The sequence below is a fragment of the Ictalurus furcatus genome, chromosome 7 (genome assembly GCF_023375685.1).
Source record: "Ictalurus furcatus strain D&B chromosome 7, Billie_1.0, whole genome shotgun sequence".
Lineage (NCBI taxonomy): Eukaryota > Metazoa > Chordata > Actinopteri > Siluriformes > Ictaluridae > Ictalurus > Ictalurus furcatus.
The window spans coordinates 18,141,330-18,166,962 of NC_071261.1; the positions used below are offsets into that span (position 1 = coordinate 18,141,330).

The 25,633-nt window shown below is 40.5% G+C and overlaps 1 protein-coding gene across 1 annotated transcript in view; it reads right to left on the reverse strand.

The window, feature by feature from the left end:
- The window catches only part of zanl (zonadhesin, like), a 34,956-nt gene that overhangs the window by 317 nt on the left and 9,006 nt on the right, over window positions 1–25,633 (reverse strand). Inside the window, 67 exon segments of the mRNA XM_053630119.1 lie at window positions 70–122; window positions 425–518; window positions 657–782; window positions 1,100–1,235; window positions 1,330–1,532; window positions 2,152–2,282; window positions 2,523–2,684; window positions 3,000–3,198; window positions 3,328–3,457; window positions 3,630–3,877; window positions 4,115–4,259; window positions 4,475–4,683; window positions 4,906–5,177; window positions 6,049–6,176; window positions 6,503–6,667; window positions 6,842–7,083; window positions 7,493–7,637; window positions 7,864–8,066; window positions 8,298–8,474; window positions 8,671–8,765; window positions 9,036–9,144; window positions 9,311–9,488; window positions 9,605–9,861; window positions 9,952–10,093; window positions 10,210–10,412; window positions 10,660–10,829; window positions 10,996–11,103; window positions 11,200–11,343; window positions 11,486–11,631; window positions 12,008–12,132; window positions 12,384–12,500; window positions 12,637–12,775; window positions 12,866–13,062; window positions 13,247–13,388; window positions 13,493–13,631; window positions 13,743–13,871; window positions 14,453–14,601; window positions 14,715–14,959; window positions 15,119–15,260; window positions 15,348–15,541; window positions 15,625–15,735; window positions 15,952–16,096; window positions 16,250–16,452; window positions 16,700–16,869; window positions 17,426–17,533; window positions 17,691–17,834; window positions 18,163–18,308; window positions 18,530–18,654; window positions 18,918–19,034; window positions 19,171–19,309; window positions 19,400–19,596; window positions 19,781–19,922; window positions 20,027–20,165; window positions 20,277–20,405; window positions 20,992–21,140; window positions 21,254–21,498; window positions 21,658–21,799; window positions 21,887–22,080; window positions 22,164–22,274; window positions 22,491–22,635; window positions 22,787–22,989; window positions 23,237–23,406; window positions 23,959–24,066; window positions 24,224–24,367; window positions 24,698–24,843; window positions 25,065–25,189; window positions 25,453–25,569. Coding sequence (XP_053486094.1) covers window positions 70–122; window positions 425–518; window positions 657–782; window positions 1,100–1,235; window positions 1,330–1,532; window positions 2,152–2,282; window positions 2,523–2,684; window positions 3,000–3,198; window positions 3,328–3,457; window positions 3,630–3,877; window positions 4,115–4,259; window positions 4,475–4,683; window positions 4,906–5,177; window positions 6,049–6,176; window positions 6,503–6,667; window positions 6,842–7,083; window positions 7,493–7,637; window positions 7,864–8,066; window positions 8,298–8,474; window positions 8,671–8,765; window positions 9,036–9,144; window positions 9,311–9,488; window positions 9,605–9,861; window positions 9,952–10,093; window positions 10,210–10,412; window positions 10,660–10,829; window positions 10,996–11,103; window positions 11,200–11,343; window positions 11,486–11,631; window positions 12,008–12,132; window positions 12,384–12,500; window positions 12,637–12,775; window positions 12,866–13,062; window positions 13,247–13,388; window positions 13,493–13,631; window positions 13,743–13,871; window positions 14,453–14,601; window positions 14,715–14,959; window positions 15,119–15,260; window positions 15,348–15,541; window positions 15,625–15,735; window positions 15,952–16,096; window positions 16,250–16,452; window positions 16,700–16,869; window positions 17,426–17,533; window positions 17,691–17,834; window positions 18,163–18,308; window positions 18,530–18,654; window positions 18,918–19,034; window positions 19,171–19,309; window positions 19,400–19,596; window positions 19,781–19,922; window positions 20,027–20,165; window positions 20,277–20,405; window positions 20,992–21,140; window positions 21,254–21,498; window positions 21,658–21,799; window positions 21,887–22,080; window positions 22,164–22,274; window positions 22,491–22,635; window positions 22,787–22,989; window positions 23,237–23,406; window positions 23,959–24,066; window positions 24,224–24,367; window positions 24,698–24,843; window positions 25,065–25,189; window positions 25,453–25,569 — 10,452 coding nt within the window.

The following is a 25,633-nucleotide window of genomic DNA, read 5'->3' on the forward strand; positions in this document are numbered from 1 at the left end:
CCATTAATCTGATTATACAGTTTATCAGTATTATCAAAAACAACTTCTACTGGAAAACACCACACATACCTTTATTTCCCAGTGGTAGACTGTTATTGCTACTGGTATCATAATTGTTTTTTCTGTGTTTGAGAAGAGAACACCATTTCACATTCACTGTTCTACTCTTTACAACATACATTATTCAAATGGAACAAATTTGAAATTCTTTAACCTGATAGTTATTATTTCAGTTCAAATCCAAATGCTACAGTACAGAGTACTGAAAGGAGCAGTCACTATCTGTCACTGTCCTCATTACAATTGATATTTTGAATGAATTATGCATAGATTACGAACAACCTTTTTAATTTGGATTGTTATGGGGATAATATAATAATATTTAACTGTGAAAACTGAATTCTTTTTTGTTTCCTGGACTTACCTGTGTAGTTTCTTGCAGACGCACACAATTGTTGTGATGATGATGATGAGGGCAAGTGGTACCAAGACTCCAATCAGAATAATGCTTGTCTGATCTGTTGGAATAGTAGGGGCAATATGACCGTCAGTCCTTAAAGTACATTACAGCTATTTTATGAGTAAAGGATCACTGAAGCAAATTCTGCTTAATAATTTCAGATATATTTTTGATTATTTTGTTCTTTTGTAGTTACCTAGGACTGTTTTATCCTCACAATTGCTCCCCTTATAGCCTTCAGGACATACGCAGGTGTAGCTGAAGTCCACGCCATCGACACAAGTGCCACCGTTCAAGCATGGTGAGCTTGTGCATGGGTTCACTAAGAAAGACATACAGAGGAATTTAGAGAGGACTTATATTTGCTTAACAAAGTATACTGTTATTTAAACACATTTAGTTTAGTTATTTAAATGCACAGTCTAAAGAGCTTTTCATTTCACTGCAAGTTATATACTGTATATAACTGTGTATGTGACAAATAAAACCTTGAATCTACCTTATACTGTGAAAATATAGTGGTTAGAAAACAAGCAGCATTTTATGTGAACACATTTTCAATGTATAATTTATATAAGCAGATTTTTTCTGACACACTGGAAGGTGCATATTGTTAGTGTTTTAAGTGGAGGCACTCACAGTTGTAGCAATTACGTACGGTGCCCGAGATGGTACAGACTTGTTTTTCTGTGCAGCCTTTGGGCTGACAAACAGCACCAGTGGGTGTACATTCACAGCTCTGAGCACAGTCCTCAGTCACAAATGTCTCCTTCAGCTGTGTGCATGCAAAGAGAAAATTGGGATGCACATAGTTCTGTATTCGTATGACCTTACATACTTACAGCAGATACACATAACTGGGGACTCACAGTGTAGTAGCGGCCCAAATAGGTGCATCCACACTCATTGTAAGGAACACACTCATTGTCACTCATGGTAAAGCCAGGATTACACTGACATCCCTCTAAGCATGAAGTTTGCTCACACTCCGAGGGTGCTGCCAAGTCTGCACATGATGCTGGACATGCAGTCATGCAGGTTGTGTAGGTACTGTTGGCACCACATGTCAGACCTACAACACACACATAATGCACACAGTTAGAAAATCCAGTCAGGAGGAATGTTAAAGCTATTGGCTTGCATGTTCATGTTATATTTGTGTGTGTGTGTTTATCAGTAAAATTCAGATGGTGTGTGTGGGGCAGAAAAAAAAGAAGTCAGTTATTATAAGCAACATTAGTGATTTTATAGAGAATGCAGCTGACGCTTTTGCACCCTCTACTGTTAGAAAAACAATATAGATTTTAAAAAAACGTGAACATTTAATGTAAATTATATTACATATTAAAGTTAGCAATTTTATATCTGCTCATGCTTTATTGTATGGCCTGCAAATATATAATAATAAATCAAAGCTTTTCCACACTGAGACACCTAGGAACAACAGTGAGGTATAAACCTCCAGGTCATTTAGATTAATCTTCAGTCTACTGTTTAATGAGTATTAAAATCATTCGCACATATAGTACACATAGTATAACTGTTATTGTCACAAACACAAAGTATTACACATGATCTGGTTAGTCTGATGACAAGTTACTGCAAATTAACAAAGAAAAAGCTTACATCCCCAAACTTTTGATAGACTGTGTGTGTCTGAGTGTGTTTTCCTCTGAGAGTCTATGACATACCACAATCCAGCTGTGTTCTCCAAGGACCTAATGTAATTCCCCGTTCCTGGCAAGCCAGGGCATAAACAGCATAGGTTTCACAGCGCAGTGTGGAATTTCTCTGCTCTGCACACAAGTCAAACACACAGTCCCTGCAACACACACACACACACACACACACACACACACACACACAATGTTGGTCAGAGCAATATACACTTTCTTTACCAGGATTTGTTAACAATAAGGTAATTATCTGCACACAATACACTCATTGCAGTGAAGGTGCCTATCAGTCACCTGGAGTACACAAGACACACGCACACAACCACTCTTAAGATCTGTATTCTGCAGGTAAAGCTCATTATAATAATACAGGTCACTGTACTTACTCCAGGAACTGATCAGGCACAACGATGGTTTGGCAGGGAGCAAAGGGCCCTGCAGGGTCACTCAATGCTCCACACTGATTCTTCCCGTACAGCTCCTCCAGCTCAGCTTCAGTGCATCCGAGTGTCTCAAAGCCTGAGTCCAAATCTCCTTCCACCTCTCTCCTGAGACACACACATATAGATAGACAGAGAGAGAGATAGAGACTAAATTAGAACCAGAGCTTTTGTGGCTGGGTATGGGATACAAAGAAAGAGTATGTAGAAAGAAAAAATGACACCCCAGTGATAATCTTTAATCAAAATCAAAGCTATATATACTCTAGTATGTAGTGTATGTGTGTAGTGTAATATACCATATAGTGTAATGTGTACCTTTGTCTAATTATGATTACAATTAGCGTAAAGAAAAAAGTGAGGTACGAACTGAACAGATGATAATGGTGTGACTAAGGCCCAGTTTGAAAGTGCTGTACTCACTTGTGCATATGGGTGAGCCTGGGCAGGTCTGAGGTGTGGACCTCTCCTTGCTTGTCACTCACTCCCCAGCTATCTCCAAACTCGTTGAGGTTGCGGGTGAGGCTGCCGTCAGGCTTCACATACTCATTATTAGTGCGACCGTCATAGTTTCCACAAAGACCACGCACATATGTCTTGTAAGTGCTTGGCAAAATCACCTCTGTTCAGGGGGAAAGGGGTTTGTGCTGTTACTGCTGAGGTGTGTGTTTGTTCTGTGTCATATACAGTGTGCATGCATGTGACTAGGCCAACATATAAATATGCACATGGTGTTTGTCTTTATTCTCACCTCCTTGCATGTTGCCGTCAAAGCGCACGCTAAGGCCAAAGTCAGTTGTGAGCTGTAGGTAGCGGGAGTTCAAGGTGATCTTGATACCCTGGTTAGGACTCAATGGAGGGGACACACGCTCACCATTAACCTGTGGGAGAGATCCCCACCACACAGATATGAACAAACTAGAATAAATTTTTTCCATCCCCAACAATTATAAACTACATTTTTGAAAAGTTTTCAATTACATTACAGTAGTGCCTGAGATTATATGTGTATGCATGTACGCTTCATTTAACACAAATCCAGCATTTTCTTACCAGCAGCATCTTCTTCTGGAGCATGCGTACGTTGACACCGTACACATCCACATAAACCTCGTGCAGGTAGGAGACACGGCTGCTGCCACCTCTGCGGGCGTTCTTACCCATCACGGTAAGGGGTGTGAGGAAGCTGGGTAGCTCATGGTCCTTTGTTAGCACGTACGTATACGGGCCCTGGTAGTGATGATTTAAATTATCAAAGGTGCGGTAGTGCGGATCTCCAGAAATGATGCACTTGTCAAAACCTAAAAATGTATATATATATATATAAGAATATACATACATAAATAAAATATTATAAATCTCAGAGGTGTGTATGGCATTTTATATATTTTGCTTGAACAGCACTCTTATGATGGAAGATTTATTTTGTGGAAAAGAGAATTATAATGTATGTAAAGGATTATATCTTATAAGTACACCAAAAGAGAAAAGATCTGTGGAGGCCTGTGTTTTTAGGGTTATTAGTTCCTAGGACTCACGCTCAGGTTTGCAGTAGCGCTCGCCACCATTGTTCAGGGCACAAATAGAGCTGGAGGTGCACTGAAAGGCCTTGCAGCTCAGTAACCCTCCCTGACTGCATGTGCACTTCTGGGCACAGTGTTCTGTCACCCAAGAATCCCCAACCTGTAACACACAGCAGGATTACTGACTGCCATAGTTTTCTCTGTATCACAAATGCAGAACATTGTGTGTGTTACAAAAGTTTAGAGCTTCCCAATGAAACCTAACGATGAGCTTGAATAAATGGCAGGTCAATACTCGTTTCAGTACACTTCACTAGTTTAAAGCTCAACCTAGAATTCTAGCTTTTACATGGATCAAAGTTGATTGCAACTTACGTCATGGTATTCTCCTTTTTCGTCCACACATCCACAGTTGGAAAGCGATACACACTTGCCGTCACTCAGCACAAAGCCTGCGTCACACTGGCAGCCCTCCACACAGCTATTTGGTGGCATGGGGCAGAAAATGGGGAAAAGGTCTGCACAGGTGGGAGGGCATGGAGGTGTGCAGTCTGAGTAGTGGCTGTTTGGGGGGCACGGAAGAGCTGTATGGAAGGTCAGAACGGGGAATCTGCTGTTATACATCTGAGGCATTTTACATTTGAGCTGTCTTTAGTTAAAATCTGTAACTTCATTAGCTGACTCTATAAAGCAATAACAACATGACGTTACATTTTTAAATACGGAGAGATCATTGTTACTGATTGCAGTATAAAATCTGCCCATGGCTAATCACTCTTTAGTTGAGTAGCTTGAGGATCACTCACGGCAGAAGGTAGTGTTTCTCCAGCTGATGGTGACACCAGCACTCTGGCAGGCCTGGGCATAGGCTTCCACGTTGTTACACAGTGTGGACTCCATGCCATTATACTCGCACATGTCATAGATGCAGTTCCCCAGGAAGGGTTCTGGAGGGATGAGTGAATGGCAGGGCTTGAACTGGTTTGACAAGATGATGCTCTCACACTGATCCCTGATGGCCTCCTCTTCCTTGGCTGTGCAGTTCGGGTGGACATCTGGACGTGTGTCTGGCTGGCATCTGCAGAGATAGAGATTGACAGAGAGATAAAAGAACGACATAATAAATCAATGAAATAAATAAGATAATGAGAGACACTCAGCTAATTATCTGTTTTTATGTTCTGTTCAACATGTCAAACATTTAGTAGTTTAACAATGAACAATATGTGTAGATTATGCCTCCTTGACACACAGATTGGTTGAACCAATGTTCTTAATATGCAGAATGAAGAGCATATGTTACACCACATGTAACCACAGTATATAGTAACCTATAATCTACAATATGGATTCCCACTTAAATAGAACTAGATAGTGAAGTACTAGTAAGTAGTCTTGGACAAATGAATTTTAATCAAGTGTGGTCATCTATTTAGCAAATTCAGCTGGTTAAAATTTGTATCATGAATGCATTTCTTTTCACAATATTTTACATTATGCTTCCTGGGACATCAATAAATAATGCCTTGTGCAAAGGTTCAAATGAGCAGATGCTACTTTGTTTCCCCTAAACTGCTTTCTCCCTTGTTTTGAAGTTTCTCTAGTTAGGAGGTGGACGTTGATTTGAATGATCCAAAATGATCATTTTTAATACAGGAAGAAATGAACAAATAACTTTTCGAGCGGATCACTCAAATCATCTTCTTTCACTGTATTTGATTCTTGGGGTGTTAGATATTCAATTGGCAACTGCTCACTGTGTCTCTGGATATTAATTATAAATGGAATTGAGATTTAATTATCTATACACAGTAAATCTAATACACACACACACACACACATATACACACACACACACACACACACACACTTGCTAACTAGAGCTTCAATTACGTTGTGTATATACTCTATATACTGTGCCAGGAGTCAGGAGTATGTCGGGTACTTACCCTGGATCACTGTCTCCCTCTGCCTTCCAGCTGTTACCCAACTCTATGACATCTTTAGCAGGCTGGCCATTTGGCATCAAGTTGTCATCACCTGAATTACCATTGTAGTTACCACACATACCACACACCTATGAACATTGTAGTGGATAGAAAACAAATGTGAGCAGCAGACGAAAGAGCAATACTTCTTGACTACAACTTACTGAAATGGTTACACATAACACAGTGTGTTATAGTATGTCTGTGGTGCAATACTGCCTGTAGTTCTTTCCATGCATATGCCTTTAGAAAGTTTACCTTTCCATGTATTGGGTGCAATTTGTTAATTATATTGTGTGTGCATTGTACTCAGTTTGTGAGTATATCAAGACCTCACTAGAATCTTATGCTTGTTATGGAGATGCACCAAAGCTTTGTTAAAGGGCTAACTAGAAGCCACAGGAGCATGTTTCACCTTGTTGAAGTAGTCTCCAGGTACAGTGATCTCTACATGGTGAACACCATCAAACTGGACAATGAGGCCAAATTCAGTGGACAGCACGCTGTTCACTCCACTGGTGAACACCCTCGCGTTGGCTATAGCAATGTCCATGGGGGTACGGATCCTTTGGCCATCGAGCTATAGAGAGCAAAACCAGAAGACTATATGATCAAATCTTTTTTCTACCTAGGTGTATTATATTCTTAGCGATACTACATTATATACATGCCTATATGACCAATCCTTTTAAAACATTTTACTCCATCCATTTTATGGCTCGCCCATCTACACCCTCTGTTTTATGACCCTTACCAGTACTTTCTTGCTCTTGCTCAGTGTGACATTGGCTCCTGGAAGGTAGATAGTGACAGATCGAATGTAGGAGGCTTCAGGCTGGCCACGCTCTTCATTCTTGGCAACAATGGTAAATGGAGTCACCATGGAGTTGTTGCACACTTCCACCAAAGTGTAGGTACACGTGCCCATGTAGGTGTGCATGATACCATCAAAGGTGTAGTAATGAGGATCACCAGCTATGTGGCAAATGCCCACTCCTTGAACACAGAGATTTAGAGAGTTTAGACATTTCCTCTATAGTGGACTGTTGCCGGCTTAGCATAAGAGCTTGCCTTCTTTCTTAATTGAGGAATCTTTAATTTGTACATATTGTTTTCCTATGATATATTAATGTACATGTCAATAAATTATAATACTTACATCAAAGACTGAAGTGATGTAATAGAAGCAAGTTTAAATCATGGTTGTCGGTTAACTGTTACCTCATACAGTCTGAACAATGAATAGTGATTTGCAAACTTAAAAGTGTCAAGAAATCGTGTTTAAGATATAACAAAAAATGTTGACCTTGTACTAGGATGTGCCTTGAGTGAATACTCCCACTGTACTATGTGTTTGGAGAAGAACACACTCACAATACTATGACTGGATTGGAGCAGTACATACCTGTATCCACACAGCCCAGCTGGCCTTCCTGAACTTTACACTCCTGTGCAGGGCTACAGTTCCATGCTTCACACGTCACATTGTTTAAAGGATAACACATGCAGCGTTCAGAGCAGTCATCTTTAGTAAACCAGCTTTCGCCCACCTGAATAATGCACACATATCGACATTGACATCTTTTGTAAAAAAAAAAAAAAAAAAAGATTGTATGTACAGCTCAGCTATTAGAATGTTACAATAAACAACACAACAGGCCGTTAGCAATAGATGGTCATTAAGGGCATCATAGATGGGGCTGGGACTAATTACTCTTTCTGTCACACTTTCTAGACTCACATAATGGCATTTCACACTCAATAACTTTTACATACAGGTCTGTAGTTGCTGTTCTTATCCGTACAGCCACACTGACTGAAGGGCACACATTTGTCTCCGCTCAATATCAGTCCTTTGTCGCAAACACATCCTTCTACACATGGCTGTGGGCATGTGCTGGCTGAGCCAGGATCCTGACAGCTGGGGGGGCATGCAGTAGCACAGTACTCATAGTGACTGCCAACAGCACATTTCAGGGCTGAAGGACATAGAGAAACAAGCAAACTGATTAAGGGGCCGCAATTAACCATCAAATAGTTTGAGTCGCAGAAAGGTATGTGAGGGTTTACAGAAGCAGCATGGAAGAAGGTGTCAGCCAATGATATACAGGAAGAGCAGTTGAAAAATATGCCTGCATTTACCTCATTGATAACTAAGAAATAAAATTTGTTGACTGAGGCACACCTCATGCCCATGGACAAACACTTACGACAGAAAGTGTTGTTTCTCCAGTTAATTGGCACCCCAGCTTGGGCACACAAGTCAGCATAGCTCTCAATAGCCTGGCAGAGGGACACTGGAGAGCCACCTGTGCCACACTGGTCAAACACGCAGTTCTCAAAGTATGGGTTAGGCTGCACAACATTATGGCAAGCTTTGAAGATTCCTGAGAGGACAGAAGAGGGATAGAGCTTAGGCAAAGACACCAGACGGCACACAGTCTGTCAATCAAATGAAGCTCTTTGAAGCTCTGCCGAGCAAATGAGCCTACTTAGAGTCATTTCACAGACTGTCAACTGTATGTATGTGTGTGTGCATGTGTGTGTGTGTGTGTGTGTGTGTGTGTGTGTGTGTGTTCTCACCATCAGGATCAGTGATCATTCCACAACTGGTTGGTTTCTTAGCTTCACTCTCAATATCTTTATTACATTCAATATCTCCACCTTCAGGAGTACAGCTAGAAGGCAGAATAAGAAAGAAAAAGAAAGAATTCAATACCTAAACAAAATAAAGAAATTCTTTAGCCATCAGTTACATGCACAGACAACCAAATTCAGTATTTGTCCTAACATGTTTTACCCTCAGGCATTACTTCATGAGTCAAACATTCCAAGGTATTCTTCTGTAATTATTAGGCATGTACCAACATGTACCATAGCTGTTTGAATTATATACATCCTGTGTTTGCTTTTACTAGATTACAAAAGTTAGGAGCGCTATCACTCACTCTGGTCTATCATCAGGCACCTTCCAGCTCACTCCAAGCTCGTTGGTGTTGCTTGTAGGCTTGCCATCTGACATAATGTTGTCATCCACTGGGTTATCGTTGTAATTTCCTTTGAGATTGATGTACAAATGTGAATATTAACAACTAGAGAATTTCAGCACCCTTTATAAAATGTAATTTTATCAGTCATAACATGGATTATTGCCTATAATCTCTCAAAGAAATATATTAATGGATTGTTAATCAATCTGTTGAACTGTGCTCTTGAATCTTACCACACATTCCACACAACAAGCCTTTGTAAGAGGAGGGAAGACTGACATCGGCGTGGTGATTGCCATCAAAGCGAACACGCAGGCCAAAGTTTGTCTCCAGCACTACAAACTTTCCACTGAGGAAGATCTTTACATCATTTGTCAGACTGATGGGCACTGTCACCTGAACTCCATTTACCTGTAATAAGAAAGGTAATGGTGTTGTACTACAGGATGAACAAACACATATGCAGTACTAAATAGCCATATACTCTTGAATGCAATTCAATATAAAGTCTGTGAAATGCCTCTCACCTGGACTTTGCGGCCTTTGTCCAGGATAATCTTACTTCCATACACATTGATGATGACTGATTTCACATAGGACACTTTCTTGTTATTGCTCCTATGTTCGTTCTGACTGTCAACAGTGAAGTATGGCATCCCTGATGTTTCATTGCAGGGCTTGGTGAGGGTATAGGAGCAGGAGCCCATGAAATGATGGACCTTCTTATCAAAGGACGTGTAGTGAGGGTCCCCAGACACAGAGCAGACTGCTGGACCTGTAGGCTCTGTAAGAAAGGCAGAGAGAATATGAATACTGTAAATTGTCTGAAATGTTCATCAACTATATGGAGTATGTGCTACAGGGATTTTTTTACCTTTTGGTTTACAGATGTACTCTCCATCTAGCAGCTGGCAGGTCTCTGTAGGTAGACAACTTGTTTTGGAGCAGTGGATGATTTTTCCACTTAGACACACACACTGTTGTTCACAGCCTTCCAGGTACCAGCTCTCATTCACCTAGACAATGTACAAACACACATACTGGTCAATTAGATAATTCATTTAAGTACATTTATAATGTGTTTTATGTCTGCCTCTGTGTGTGTGTGTGTGTGTGTGTGTATAAAACTAACAGGGTGGTAGGAGCCAGCAGGGTCCACACAGCCACAGTCTTTGAGAGGAACACACTTGTTGTGGCTCAGGACAAAGCCAGGGTCACACCTGCAGCCTTCAACACACTTCTGTCCACAGCCAGGTGGGCCGCTCACACCAACACAAGTCTCTGGGCATGAACTCACACACATAGAGTAGTGGCTGTTAGGCGGACAAACCAGAGCTGTGGAGAAAAAAGAGAAAAAAATCTAACTACTGCAAGAGGAAGAAAAACCTTGAAGTCTATAACATATTTGCTTTACTTGTCTTTCATATACTTATATTCTTAGTTCACAAAAATCAAAGTGGAAATAAGTCAAAATATTGTATATCCAGACAAAAAGCCTTCATTTCAGCAAACTGGGCAAAATGTCACTGAATGTGGGTGTGTGTATTTGTGTTTCTGAACAGTGCTGTCCGGTGAGACTCACGGCAGAAGTCTGGCTCCCTCCACTGGTGCACTGGAGCTCCTGCACTGAGACAGGCATCAGTATAAGCCTGGAGCTGGTCACACAGAGTCTGCAGCAGTCCATTATAGCGGCACATATCAAACACACAGCTCTGGAAGTACGGCAGAGGGTCCACTAGCTCTATACAATCACTGTTAAAAAGTGTGTTGGGGAGATATAGAGAATGAGAGAGAAATGAATATACAATATGTTAACAGTCACCGTGAGTGGGTTAAAAAACAATGAATAACTGTTTTGGATTATTGATATCTGTGTTAAAATCCGACTAATCTAATCTTATATATAAGATTTGCTCACCTGAATGGTCCTCTGGTGTCATTGATTTTCCCACATTTCTCTGGTTTAGACACTTCAGCCTCAAGACTTGGTTGACACGGTGGGTCAGGTGTGAGATCAGAGTTGCACCTAAAAATAAATTAAGAAAATAGGCTATCCACTTAAGCCATTAAAAAGAAGCCAATAAACAATAAGAGGAAAAGTGAAACAATAGAATGGACTAACGTTTCATCTTCATCTTTGTCAGTTTGCCAGCTGTTGCCGAACTGATCTGAGCTTCCAGCCAAGAAACCGTCTGGCTTCGTAAACTCGTTGTTGGGGTTTCCGTTGTAGTCTCCACACAATCCACACATCTGATCATAGTAAGTACTGAGAGAGAGAGAGAGAGAGAGAGAGAGAGAGAGAGAGAGAGATTATGAAGATTATTGTTCATCGTCTTGAAGACTTTTTGCCTTATAACCCTCAGTGCTCCTAAGAGACGACTTCTTGGGAAAGTTGGTAAATGCAATACCTGGGCACAGTGATCTTAGCATAGTGGTTGCCATCCCAGCGCACCTCCAGACCAAAAGGAGTGGTGAGGATAACATACTGCCCAGCTGAAGTTAAAGAGATTAGAGGAGAGGGAGAGTGGGGTAGAGATACTTTACGACCGTTCACCTGCAGTGGTGGAAGAACAAAATAGAATTAGACACAGAAACAGCCTTTACAATAGCAGGGCTAATTTAAGGAACAGAATAAGCAATGCAAAATTTAAGTTTTAATACACTTTATGAGTCCAGTCTGGGAAATATATATAAAATGCACATATCTACCAGGCTAGCAGATCAGAATTTAATATAACCAAGGAAGGATAATATGAATAGACTAATGGAATAGAAAGGGGGAAAAAACAGAGCTTTAAAGTTTCATTCATGTTGGTAATGCTAAACAACTTAATGGGAATAACAAGGGATTAAATTCAAACACATATCAAACGAAAGACTTAAAAAATAATAACAAATAAAACTTTTTATATTTAACAGTTCAAACTGACCAGAGTGTTTCTGCTCTTCATCATCGTCACAGTGATGCCACTGACAGTCACATACAACTTCCTGAGGTATGACACACCAGATATTCCTCTTTCTTCATTCTTTCCCTCCACAGAGAACCAGGGGCCTGTAAACACATGATATTGGCTAAAAACTATCAACTTGATACATGTCAAAATGTTAAAAAATATTCAAAAGCATTTTTTATGGATTTTGAATAGAGTAGACAACCTATATAAGATGTGATTACAAGACTTGTACACATTTTCAAATTATGTAAAATTCAAATAAATAAATGTATATGCTATTCTTATCAAGACATCTTACAATCCTACACTGTAGTCTGTCATTCAGATTACAAGGATGGAAACAACTCACCAGTGTTATTTCTGCAGGTGCGGGCCAGTGTGTAGGTGCAGGTACCCATGAAGGTGTAGAATTTACTATCAAAGGTGTTGTAATGTGGGTCACCAGAAATAACACAGTCCTGCGAGTCTAGTTGGGAATAGAGCGTAGATGGATTCACACACTTAAACACACTCTTAAAGAAAAGTCATTGCTCTTTTACTAAAGAGCATCACTGTCCTGAAAAAATACATTATAGAAAATTATACCGTAAAGAAGTACTAACCAACTGGGTAGCATCCTATTTCTCCTCCCTGCACACCACACTGCTGCATGGGAGGACATTCAGCAGCACTGCACGTGACGAATGGAGGATCACATCTGCACAGCAGCTCGCAGTCCTTGGTGTAGAACTTGTCCCCAGGCTAGCATACAGGGACAGAAGGAAGAACATTTTAGAGAACTGTACAATGAACTCACTGACTGACTTGGCAAAGAAATACTGACTCACTCACCTGGTAATACTGTCCATTATGTGTGCAGCCACATGTGTCTGCCTTCACACACTTGTCCCCACTGAGTAAATATCCAGGGTCACACACACACCCCTCAGTACAGGGTCCAGTGCAGTGACTGGGTGAAAGAGGGTTACAGGAGGGCTGGCAAGGAGTCATGCAGGAGCTGTAGTGGCTGTTGGGTGGGCATGCAAGAGCTAAAGAAAAACACAAAATGTTACTGTAGTATATCAACTTGTTTAAAAATTATGAAATGATACATGCTGCATGCATACACTTCTATTTCCCTAACATTTGTACGTAGTATTAGTAAACAGGTAAATAAACATGTGTTTATTCAAGTGGAAATGAGTGTGAATTTAAGATTTCTTTGAGACTCACGGCAGAAGGTACTGTTTCTCCAGGGTCCGATGAGGACGCCGCGGTCCTGACACTCGTTTACGTAGGCTTCAATCGCTTCACACAATGCAGAGTGAGGGCCACCCAATGCACACAGGTCAAACACACAGTTTTGGAAGAAACTCTACACAAAAAAACACACAATTGAAACAAAGGGCACAGTATTACTTTTATAAGAATAAATTAGTCTTCTGCTCAGCTGTAAACAGTCTGGCCTAATTTACTCACATTAGGATTGACTTTTGGGTGACAGACAGCAAACGGGCCTTTGCTGTCCAATATGATTCCACAGTAAGCAGGACTCTCATAAAGGTCTTTTTCTGTGTCTGTGCATTCGGGGCTTGGGGGAACTGGGGGTTTATTGCAGCTGAAATGGAAATGGAAATGGACTTGTTACTCCTCTGTCACTGTACAGTCAACGGAGAGAATAAGGAATACTCAATCCCTGTATATATACACTACAAAACCAACGACTCACTCAGGGTCTGTGTTCCAGCTGTTGCCAAACTCAGTTGGACTGTTGACCAGTTCGCCGGTGGGGGTACGGAAGTCATCCTTAATGTTGCCATTATAGTCTCCACACAGGCCACAAAGCTTGTCCTGATAGCTGCACACACACACACACACACACACACACACACAAACACAAGCAAATCATATTTAATTACAACAATTACAGCTATAGTGTAGCCTTAATAGAGTGGAACAATTAAGCTTTGTTCAAGCCAAAATTTAGCCATAGGCTATATTCACCTTATTATGATAAACATGATAAGTGTGCCCTATTGTGCTTCTCATATTGTAAAGTTCATGCCACTCCTACGAGTGTGTGATGCTAAAGCTAATCTATAAAATTATTCTGAAAATTTTTTTTCTTTACTCATTAATACATACAAAATGGCAGATTAGTTAGTGCTTAAGATAAAACAATAAGCTGGAAAATCTTAAAAGGTTGATGACTGGTCTGATACACATGATGTGGGTATTATTGTATTATTGGATTGTCTGCAAATAGGTTAATATTTTTTTCTTTTCTTTCTTTCTTTCTTTCTTTTTTTTTTTTTTAAAGTTGAACTGAAAATGCAGTTTTGGTCACAAATGGATTTCTGTCAGAGAAATATTTGGGCCTGCCAGCTGTACACTATACTAACAGGACATTCATCATTATCAGTGTAACACAACACTCACTCTTTGATAACTTTGATGTCCATATGGTGGTTTCCATCATAACGAACTGTCACACCAAAGTTCATGGACACTGTGTAGAGTGTCCCCCGTTTGAAGATGTCCACACCAGGAGCGGGGCTCATTGGTATGTTCACTTTGGTTCCATTCACCTGAGAACAGATGGAGAAGAGTATTCAAAAAATTACTTTCTTACAACATTGCCGGAGAAACCAGATTTACACTTCCTTTATCTTCCGCAGTGATTCACTCTCTGTTTCCTCACCTGCACAACTCCTCCTTTCAGGATGGACACCTTCACTCCCTGAACATGGACATGGACAGCACTCACATAACTGACTGTGGGAATGTTGTAGCGATTCTCATTGTCAGCATAGACAGCGAAGTGAGGCACGTCTGTGCTGTTGCATGGCTCTGACATTAAGTAAGTGCAGTCGCCCATGAAGTCATAGTACCGCTTATCAAAGGTGGTGTAGTGTGGATCAGATGTGGCGATACAAGTCGAGGTGTCTACATGGAAAAGATAAACAAGTGTTAAAAATCTAAGTAACCTAGAATATAAAACATTAAATAGACTTTATGAAGTAGCTTTTTTATTTTCCAACATTAAACATCTGACAAAGGTGATATAATTCAATAACATCATTGTAAGTAAGTTTTACACGGCACCTTTAGGATAGCAGCCATGGATCCCTCCCACTTGCCGACATTCTTCTGTGGGGTCACAGGTGTTGTCCACACAGTTCAAGGTATAATTGCCTGCACAGCGACACAGCTTGGAGCAGCCATTGCCAAAGACAATCTCTCCCGGCTGAAACAAAATGACACGTACAGAATGAATAGTGCTGCTTCAGGGCTGAATGTAGATTTGCCATAATCAACTGTGAATTGTATTTACCTCGTAGTAGTTATTATCTTCATCCAGACATCCACACTTTTCAATGGGAACACAGCTTTTTCCCCGGAACACAAAACCTGGCTTGCAGAAGCAGCCACTGATACAGGAGCCAGTGCAGTTGGTGGAGGGTTCTTTACAGCTGGGAATGCAAGCTGGACCACACTCTATGTACTCAGCATCAGGAGGACACTTCACTATTAGTGGACAGGAGAAGTGGTTAGAACATGTTTATATTGCTCTGTATACTGTAGAGAGGAAAATACAATCTTTTTTTTACTTGGTGGTGTTGTTGGTGTTGTAGGAGAAGTTGGTTGTGTTGTTGCGGTCTGAGGTGTGGGTGTCTGTGGGGTTGACGACTCGGGTGTTGGGGGTTTTGTTGTTGGTTCATCTACAGGTACAAATTGTTAGAAGGGAGAAATCAGAGAGGTTAATGTATATTTGCATTGTAGCTGGTTTAAAATTAGTTAAGTAGATGTTGATCGTCTGTCTTGTCATGTTAATTGTTATGTGAGCTGCTGCCATGTTTGAAAATTAAAAAGTTTGTCTAAATACATAATTAGTTTATTAGTTTAAACATTGTATGTGCTGTAGTTATTTCTTGTACCATTGGGTTTACAGATGTACTCTCCCTCCAGCAGCTGGCAGCTCTCTGTAGGTAAACAACTGGTGTTGTAGCACAGAATGGTTCTTCTTCCACTTACACACACACACTGATGTTCACAGCCTTCCAGGTACCAACTCTCATTCACCTAGACAATGTACAAAGACCTTGTTAGTCAATTTGAAATATGTGATTATATGACGCAATTTTATGCAGTTAGGCATTTCAGCTCAGTACATTAATACAATATGTCTACAAGTGTGTGTGTGTGTGTGTGTGTGTGTGTGTGTATAAAACTAACAGGGTGGTAGGAGCCAGCAGGGTCCACACAACCACAGTCTTTGAGAGGAACACACTTGTTGTGGCTCAGGACAAAGCCAGGGTCACACCTGCAGCCTTCAACACACTTCTGTCCACAGCCAGGTGGGCCGCTCACACCAACACAAGTCTCTGGGCATGAACTCACACACATAGAGTAGTGGCTGTTAGGCGGACAAACCAGAGCTGTGGAGAAAAAAGAGAAAAAAATCTAACTACTGCAAGAGGAAGAAAAACCTTGAAGTCTATAACATATTTGCTTTACTTGTCTTTCATATACTTATATTCTTAGTTCACAAAAATCAAAGTGGAAATAAGTCAAAATATTGTATATCCAGACAAAAAGCCTTCATTTCTGCAAACTGGGCAAAATGTCACTGAATGTGGGTGTGTGTATTTGTGTTTCTGAACAGTGCTGTCCGGTGAGACTCACGGCAGAAGTCTGGCTCCCTCCACTGGTGCACTGGAGCTCCTGCACTGAGACAGGCATCAGTATAAGCCTGGAGCTGGTCACACAGAGTCTGCAGCAGTCCATCATAGCGGCACATATCAAACACACAGCTCTGGAAGTATGGCAGAGGGTCCACTAGCTCTATACAATCCCTAGGGGGATAAAGAGGATAACAGAGAGAGAGAGAGAGAGAGAGAGAGAGAGAGAGAGAGAGAGAGGGAGAGAGCATGAACAAGAAAGGAATATAATAAGATTGAAAGCAACATAAAATAAATTTTAACTACAGCATAACAATTTAGTTCAGATTTTGAACTTATATGCATGTGCCCATGTTTTCATCTCTGTATCTGATCCCTGCCCAGCTTTAAATTCATTGGGTTAGTTATTTCTGCTTATGTTCATGTCACCCATTTCTCTCATTATCATATTATATTTAAACATATCTGATGTGGTTTATTGTTGTGTGTTCTTGTTTGCTCTATAGCTCTCATGTCTTGATTATTTATTTGGTTTTATCCAAGATACTTTGAAATTGTTTTCTGTTTAATGTACACACTTGTACCCTGGTGCTGGTACATTAATTTGACTGAAGTTCAGATGCTTGGGATACCAGCAGATCAATAGATAATGCCTCGTTGTATGTCTTCGGCCATTTTAATTGCCTGATTGATAATTCTATTGAAATCACTAGGTGTGATATTCACTCACCTGAATGGTCCGGCAGTGTTGGTGATTTTTCCACATTTCTCTGGTTTAGACACCTCAACCTCAAGACTTGAGTCACACGGTGGGTCAGGTGTGAGATCAGGCTTGCACCTAGAAACGCATCATGGATTCCTTTTACATCCTAGTGCTCAGGTTGTCCGGTGATAATCAGATATACAGTCTGTTTTTCATTTAAAACATGTATGTGCTACTTAAAAATGATCAGACAAAGGAATCAAACACAGAAAGTGAAACAAAATGGACTAACGTTTCATCTTCATCTTTGTCAGTTTGCCAGCTGTTGCCGAACTGATCTGAGCTTCCAGCCAAGGAACCGTCTGGCTTCGTAAACTCGTTGTTGGGGTTTCCGTTGTAGTCTCCACACAATCCACACATGTGATCATAGTAAGTACTGAGAGAGAGAGAGAGAGAGAGAGAGAGAGAGAATAATAGAATGAAAACATAAGGAATATCATTAACCAAGAGATGTTTTGTACTATCATTTGATTTGGCCTGCCTCTCTCTGCAAATACTGAGAGCTTAGTGTTTCCTTAAAAATTTGCTGTAGCTTTTCTCTTATTAATGTTGCAATACATGTTCAAAGCTACCAAATACTATTTGGCTTTTAAATATTCTTGCAATTTCTCAACTTTCTTTCATTCTGCAAGTTAAAATATTTTAAACTTAAAACTAAACTCAGTATGTACTCAAGCCTTGAAATCTCATCCACGAATCAGTACCTGGGCACAGTGATCTTAGCGTAGTGGTTGCCATCCCAGCGCACCTCCAGACCAAAAGGAGTGGTGAGGATAACATACTGCCCAGCTGAAGTTAAAGAGATTAGCGGAGAGGGAGAGTGGGGTAGAGATACTTTACGACCGTTCACCTGCAGTGGTGGGAAAGATTTGGAGAGAAACAGACAAAGAAAGGTGGATTTAAGGGTTTAAATAGCCTTTATAAAATGACAGGGATTAAGCACAATGAAAGCAAAACTCAATGTAAAGGACAAGTTGAGATTAAAAATGTCCTGCTTAAAACATTATGTTAACATGGAAGGAATAATAATAATAAAAAAGAGAACGGCAAAGAAGCTATTTTTAGACAGACCAGAGTGTTTCTGCTCTTCATCATTGTTACAGTGATACCGCTGACAGTCACATACAATTTCCTGAGATAAGATACACCAGCAATTCCTCTCTCTTCATTTTTTCCCTCCACAGAGAACCAGGGCCCTTTAAAACACACAATAATTACACTAACCACTGAATGTTACAACTACACTGTACAAGTGATCAAAATACAAAAAAAGAAAAGCATTTTCTATCATTTTATGGATTTTGAACAATCTGCACAAACCTAACATGAATGTGTACACATGCGATGGGTTTTCCACTGAAACAGTGACACATGGAAGAACATAACCAAATAAATGTGAACTTTAGTATAATAATCACAACAGTCTGCCATTCAGATTTCTAGGATGGAAACAACTCACCAGTGTTATTTCTGCAGGTGCGGGCCAGTGTGTAGGTGCAGGTACCCATGAAGGTGTAGAATTTACCATCAAAGGTGTTGTAATGTGGGTCACCAGAAATAACACAGTCCTGCGAGTCTAGTTGGGAATAGAGCGTAGATGGATTCACACACTTAAACACACTCTTAAAGAAAAGTCATTGCTCTTTTACTAAAGAGCATCACTGTCCTGAAAAAATACATTATAGAAAATTATACCGTAAAGAAGTACTAACCAACTGGGTAGCATCCTATTTCTCCTCCCTGCACACCACACTGCTGCATGGGAGGACATTCAGCAGCACTGCACGTGACGAATGGAGGATCACATCTGCACAGCAGCTCGCAGTCCTTGGTGTAGAACTTGTCCCCAGGCTAGCATACAGGGACAGAAGGAAGAACATTTTAGAGAACTGTACAATGAACTCACTGACTGACTTGGCAAAGAAATACTGACTCACTCACCTGGTAATACTGTCCATTATGTGTGCAGCCACATGTGTCTGCCTTCACACACTTGTCCCCACTGAGTAAATATCCAGGGTCACACACACACCCCTCAGTACAGGGTCCAGTGCAGTGACTGGGTGAAAGAGGGTTACAGGAGGGCTGGCAAGGAGTCATGCAGGAGCTGTAGTGGCTGTTGGGTGGGCATGCAAGAGCTAAAGAAAAACACAAAATGTTACTGTAGTATATCAACTTGTTTAAAAATTATGAAATGATACATGCTGCATGCATACACTTCTATTTCCCTAACATTTGTACGTAGTATTAGTAAACAGGTAAATAAACATGTGTTTATTCAAGTGGAAATGAGTGTGAATTTAAGATTTCTTTGAGACTCACGGCAGAAGGTACTGTTTCTCCAGGGTCCGATGAGGACGCCGCGGTCCTGACACTCGTTTACGTAGGCTTCAATCGCTTCACACAATGCAGAGTGAGGGCCACCCAATGCACACAGGTCAAACACACAGTTTTGGAAGAAACTCTACACAAAAAAACACACAATTGAAACAAAGGGCACAGTATTACTTTTATAAGAATAAATTAGTCTTCTGCTCAGCTGTAAACAGTCTGGCCTAATTTACTCACATTAGGATTGACTTTTGGGTGACAGACAGCAAACGGGCCTTTGCTGTCCAATATGATTCCACAGTAAGCAGGACTCTCATAAAGGTCTTTTTCTGTGTCTGTGCATTCGGGGCTTGGGGGAACTGGGGGTTTATTGCAGCTGAAATGGAAATGGAAATGGACTTGTTACTCCTCTGTCACTGTACAGACAACGGAGAGAATAAGGAATACTCAATCCCTGTATATATACACTACAAAACCAACGACTCACTCAGGGTCTGTGTTCCAGCTGTTGCCAAACTCAGTTGGACTGTTGACCAGTTCGCCGGTGGGGGTACGGAAGTCATCCTTAATGTTGCCATTATAGTCTCCACACAGGCCACAAAGCTTGTCCTGATAGCTGCACACACACACACACACACACACACACACACACACACAAACACAAGCAAATCATATTTAATTACAACAATTACAGCTATAGTGTAGCCTTAATAGAGTGGAACAATTAAGGTTTGTTCAAGCCAAAATTTAGCCATAGGCTATATTCACCTTATTATGATAAACATGATAAGTGTGCCCTATTGTGCTTCTCATATTGTAAAGTTCATGCCACTCCTACGAGTGTGTGATGCTAAAGCTAATCTATAAAATTATTCTGAAAATTTTTTTTCTTTACTCATTAATACATACAAAATGGCAGATTAGTTAGTGCTTAAGATAAAACAATAAGCTGGAAAATCTTAAAAGGTTGATGACTGGTCTGATACACATGATGTGGGTATTATTGTATTATTGGATTGTCTGCAAATAGGTTAATATTTTTTTCTTTTCTTTCTTTCTTTCTTTCTTTTTTTTTTTTTAAAGTTGAACTGAAAATGCAGTTTTGGTCACAAATGGATTTCTGTCAGAGAAATATTTGGGCCTGCCAGCTGTACACTATACTAACAGGACATTCATCATTATCAGTGTAACACAACACTCACTCTTTGATAACTTTGATGTCCATATGGTGGTTTCCATCATAACGAACTGTCACACCAAAATTCATGGACACTGTGTAGAGTGTCCCCCGTTTGAAGATGTCCACACCAGGAGCGGGGCTCATTGGTATGTTCACTTTGGTTCCATTCACCTGAGAACAGATGGAGAAGAGTATTCAAAAAATTACTTTCTTACAACATTGCCGGAGAAACCAGATTTACACTTCCTTTATCTTCCGCAGTGATTCACTCTCTGTTTCCTCACCTGCACAACTCCTCCTTTCAGGATGGACACCTTCACTCCCTGAACATGGACATGGACAGCACTCACATAACTGACTGTGGGAATGTTGTAGCGATTCTCATTGTCAGCATAGACAGCGAAGTGAGGCACGTCTGTGCTGTTGCATGGCTCTGACATTAAGTAAGTGCAGTTGCCCATGAAGTCATAGTACCGCTTATCAAAGGTGGTGTAGTGTGGATCAGATGTGGCGATACAAGTCGAGGTGTCTACATGGAAAAGATAAACAAGTGTTAAAAATCTAAATAACCTAGAATATAAAACATTAAATAGACTTTATGAAGTAGCTTTTTTATTTTCCAACATTAAACATCTGACAAAGGTGATATAATTCAATAACATCATTGTAAGTAAGTTTTACACGGCACCTTTAGGATAGCAGCCATGGATCCCTCCCACTTGCCGACATTCTTCTGTGGGGTCACAGGTGTTGTCCACACAGTTCAAGGTATAATTGCCTGCACAGCGACACAGCTTGGAGCAGCCATTGCCAAAGACAATCTCTCCCGGCTGAAACAAAATGACACGTACAGAATGAATAGTGCTGCTTCAGGGCTGAATGTAGATTTGCCATAAACAACTGTGAATTGTATTTACCTCGTAGTAGTTATTATCTTCATCCAGACATCCACACTTTTCAATGGGAACACAGCTTTTTCCCCGGAACACAAAACCTGGCTTGCAGAAGCAGCCACTGATACAGGAGCCAGTGCAGTTGGTGGAGGGTTCTTTACAGCTGGGAATGCAAGCTGGACCACACTCTATGTGCTCAGCATCAGGAGGACACTTCACTATTAGTGGACAGGAGAAGTGGTTAGAACATGTTTATATTGCTCTGTATACTGTAGAGAGGAAAATACAATCTTTTTTTTACTTGGTGGTGTTGTTGGTGTTGTAGGAGAAGTTGGTTGTGTTGTTGCGGTCTGAGGTGTGGGTGTCTGTGGGGTTGACGACTCGGGTGTTGGGGGTTTTGTTGTTGGTTCATCTACAGGTACAAATTGTTAGAAGGGAGAAATCAGAGAGGTTAATGTATATTTGCATTGTAGCTGGTTTAAAATTAGTTAAGTAGATGTTGATCGTCTGTCTTGTCATGTTAATTGTTATGTGAGCTGCTGCCATGTTTGAAAATTAAAAAGTTTGTCTAAATACATAATTAGTTTATTAGTTTAAACATTGTATGTGCTGTAGTTATTTCTTGTACCATTGGGTTTACAGATGTACTCTCCCTCCAGCAGCTGGCAGCTCTCTGTAGGTAAACAACTGGTGTTGTAGCACAGAATGGTTCTTCTTCCACTTACACACACACACTGATGTTCACAGCCTTCCAGGTACCAACTCTCATTCACCTAGACAATGTACAAAGACCTTGTTAGTCAATTTGAAATATGTGATTATATGACGCAATTTTATGCAGTTAGGCATTTCAGCTCAGTACATTAATACAATATGTCTACAAGTGTGTGTGTGTGTGTGTGTGTGTGTGTGTATAAAACTAACAGGGTGGTAGGAGCCAGCAGGGTCCACACAGCCACAGTCTTTGAGAGGAACACACTTGTTGTGGCTCAGGACAAAGCCAGGGTCACACCTGCAGCCTTCAACACACTTCTGTCCACAGCCAGGTGGGCCGCTCACACCAACACAAGTCTCTGGGCATGAACTCACACACATAGAGTAGTGGCTGTTAGGCGGACAAACCAGAGCTGTGGAGAAAAAAGAGAAAAAAATCTAACTACTGCAAGAGGAAGAAAAACCTTGAAGTCTATAACATATTTGCTTTACTTGTCTTTCATATACTTATATTCTTAGTTCACAAAAATCAAAGTGGAAATAAGTCAAAATATTGTATATCCAGACAAAAAGCCTTCATTTCTGCAAACTGGGCAAAATGTCACTGAATGTGGGTGTGTGTATTTGTGTTTCTGAACAGTGCTGTCCGGTGAGACTCACGGCAGAAGTCTGGCTCCCTCCACTGGTGCACTGGAGCTCCTGCACTGAGACAGGCATCAGTATAAGCCTGGAGCTGGTCACACAGAGTCTGCAGCAGTCCATCATAGCGGCACATATCAAACACACAGCTCTGGAAGTATGGCAGAGGGTCCACTAGCTCTATACAATCCCTAGGGGGATAAAGAGGATAACAGAGAGAGAGAGAGAGAGAGAGAGAGAGAGAGAGAGAGAGGGAGAGAGCATGAACAAGAAAGGAATATAATAAGATTGAAAGCAACATAAAATAAATTTTAACTACAGCATAACAATTTAGTTCAGATTTTGAACTTATATGCATGTGCCCATGTTTTCATCTCTGTATCTGATCCCTGCCCAGCTTTAAATTCATTGGGTTAGTTATTTCTGCTTATGTTCATGTCACCCATTTCTCTCATTATCATATTATATTTAAACATATCTGATGTGGTTTATTGTTGTGTGTTCTTGTTTGCTCTATAGCTCTCATGTCTTGATTATTTATTTGGTTTTATCCAAGATACTTTGAAATTGTTTTCTGTTTAATGTACACACTTGTACCCTGGTGCTGGTACATTAATTTGACTGAAGTTCAGATGCTTGGGATACCAGCAGATCAATAGATAATGCCTCGTTGTATGTCTTCGGCCATTTTAATTGCCTGATTGATAATTCTATTGAAATCACTAGGTGTGATATTCACTCACCTGAATGGTCCGGCAGTGTTGGTGATTTTTCCACATTTCTCTGGTTTAGACACCTCAACCTCAAGACTTGAGTCACACGGTGGGTCAGGTGTGAGATCAGGCTTGCACCTAGAAACGCATCATGGATTCCTTTTACATCCTAGTGCTCAGGTTGTCCGGTGATAATCAGATATACAGTCTGTTTTTCATTTAAAACATGTATGTGCTACTTAAAAATGATCAGACAAAGGAATCAAACACAGAAAGTGAAACAAAATGGACTAACGTTTCATCTTCATCTTTGTCAGTTTGCCAGCTGTTGCCGAACTGATCTGAGCTTCCAGCCAAGGAACCGTCTGGCTTCGTAAACTCGTTGTTGGGGTTTCCGTTGTAGTCTCCACACAATCCACACATGTGATCATAGTAAGTACTGAGAGAGAGAGAGAGAGAGAGAGAGAGAGAGAGAATAATAGAATGAAAACATAAGGAATATCATTAACCAAGAGATGTTTTGTACTATCATTTGATTTGGCCTGCCTCTCTCTGCAAATACTGAGAGCTTAGTGTTTCCTTAAAAATTTGCTGTAGCTTTTCTCTTATTAATGTTGCAATACATGTTCAAAGCTACCAAATACTATTTGGCTTTTAAATATTCTTGCAATTTCTCAACTTTCTTTCATTCTGCAAGTTAAAATATTTTAAACTTAAAACTAAACTCAGTATGTACTCAAGCCTTGAAATCTCATCCACGAATCAGTACCTGGGCACAGTGATCTTAGCGTAGTGGTTGCCATCCCAGCGCACCTCCAGACCAAAAGGAGTGGTGAGGATAACATACTGCCCAGCTGAAGTTAAAGAGATTAGCGGAGAGGGAGAGTGGGGTAGAGATACTTTACGACCGTTCACCTGCAGTGGTGGGAAAGATTTGGAGAGAAACAGACAAAGAAAGGTGGATTTAAGGGTTTAAATAGCCTTTATAAAATGACAGGGATTAAGCACAATGAAAGCAAAACCCAATGTAAAGGACAAGTTGAGATTAAAAATGTCCTGCTTAAAACATTATGTTAACATGGAAGGAATAATAATAATAAAAAAGAGAACGGCAAAGAAGCTATTTTTAGACAGACCAGAGTGTTTCTGCTCTTCATCATCGTTACAGTGATACCGCTGACAGTCACATACAATTTCCTGAGATAAGATACACCAGCAATTCCTCTCTCTTCATTTTTTCCCTCCACAGAGAACCAGGGCCCTTTAAAACACACAATAATTACACTAACCACTGAATGTTACAACTACACTGTACAAGTGATCAAAATACAAAAAAAGAAAAGCATTTTCTATCATTTTATGGATTTTGAACAATCTGCACAAACCTAACATGAATGTGTACACATGCGATGGGTTTTCCACTGAAACAGTGACACATGGAAGAACATAACCAAATAAATGTGAACTTTAGTATAATAATCACAACAGTCTGCCATTCAGATTTCTAGGATGGAAACAACTCACCAGTGTTATTTCTGCAGGTGCGGGCCAGTGTGTAGGTGCAGGTACCCATGAAGGTGTAGAATTTACCATCAAAGGTGTTGTAATGTGGGTCACCAGAAATAACACAGTCCTGCGAGTCTAGTTGGGAATAGAGCGTAGATGGATTCACACACTTAAACACACTCTTAAAGAAAAGTCATTG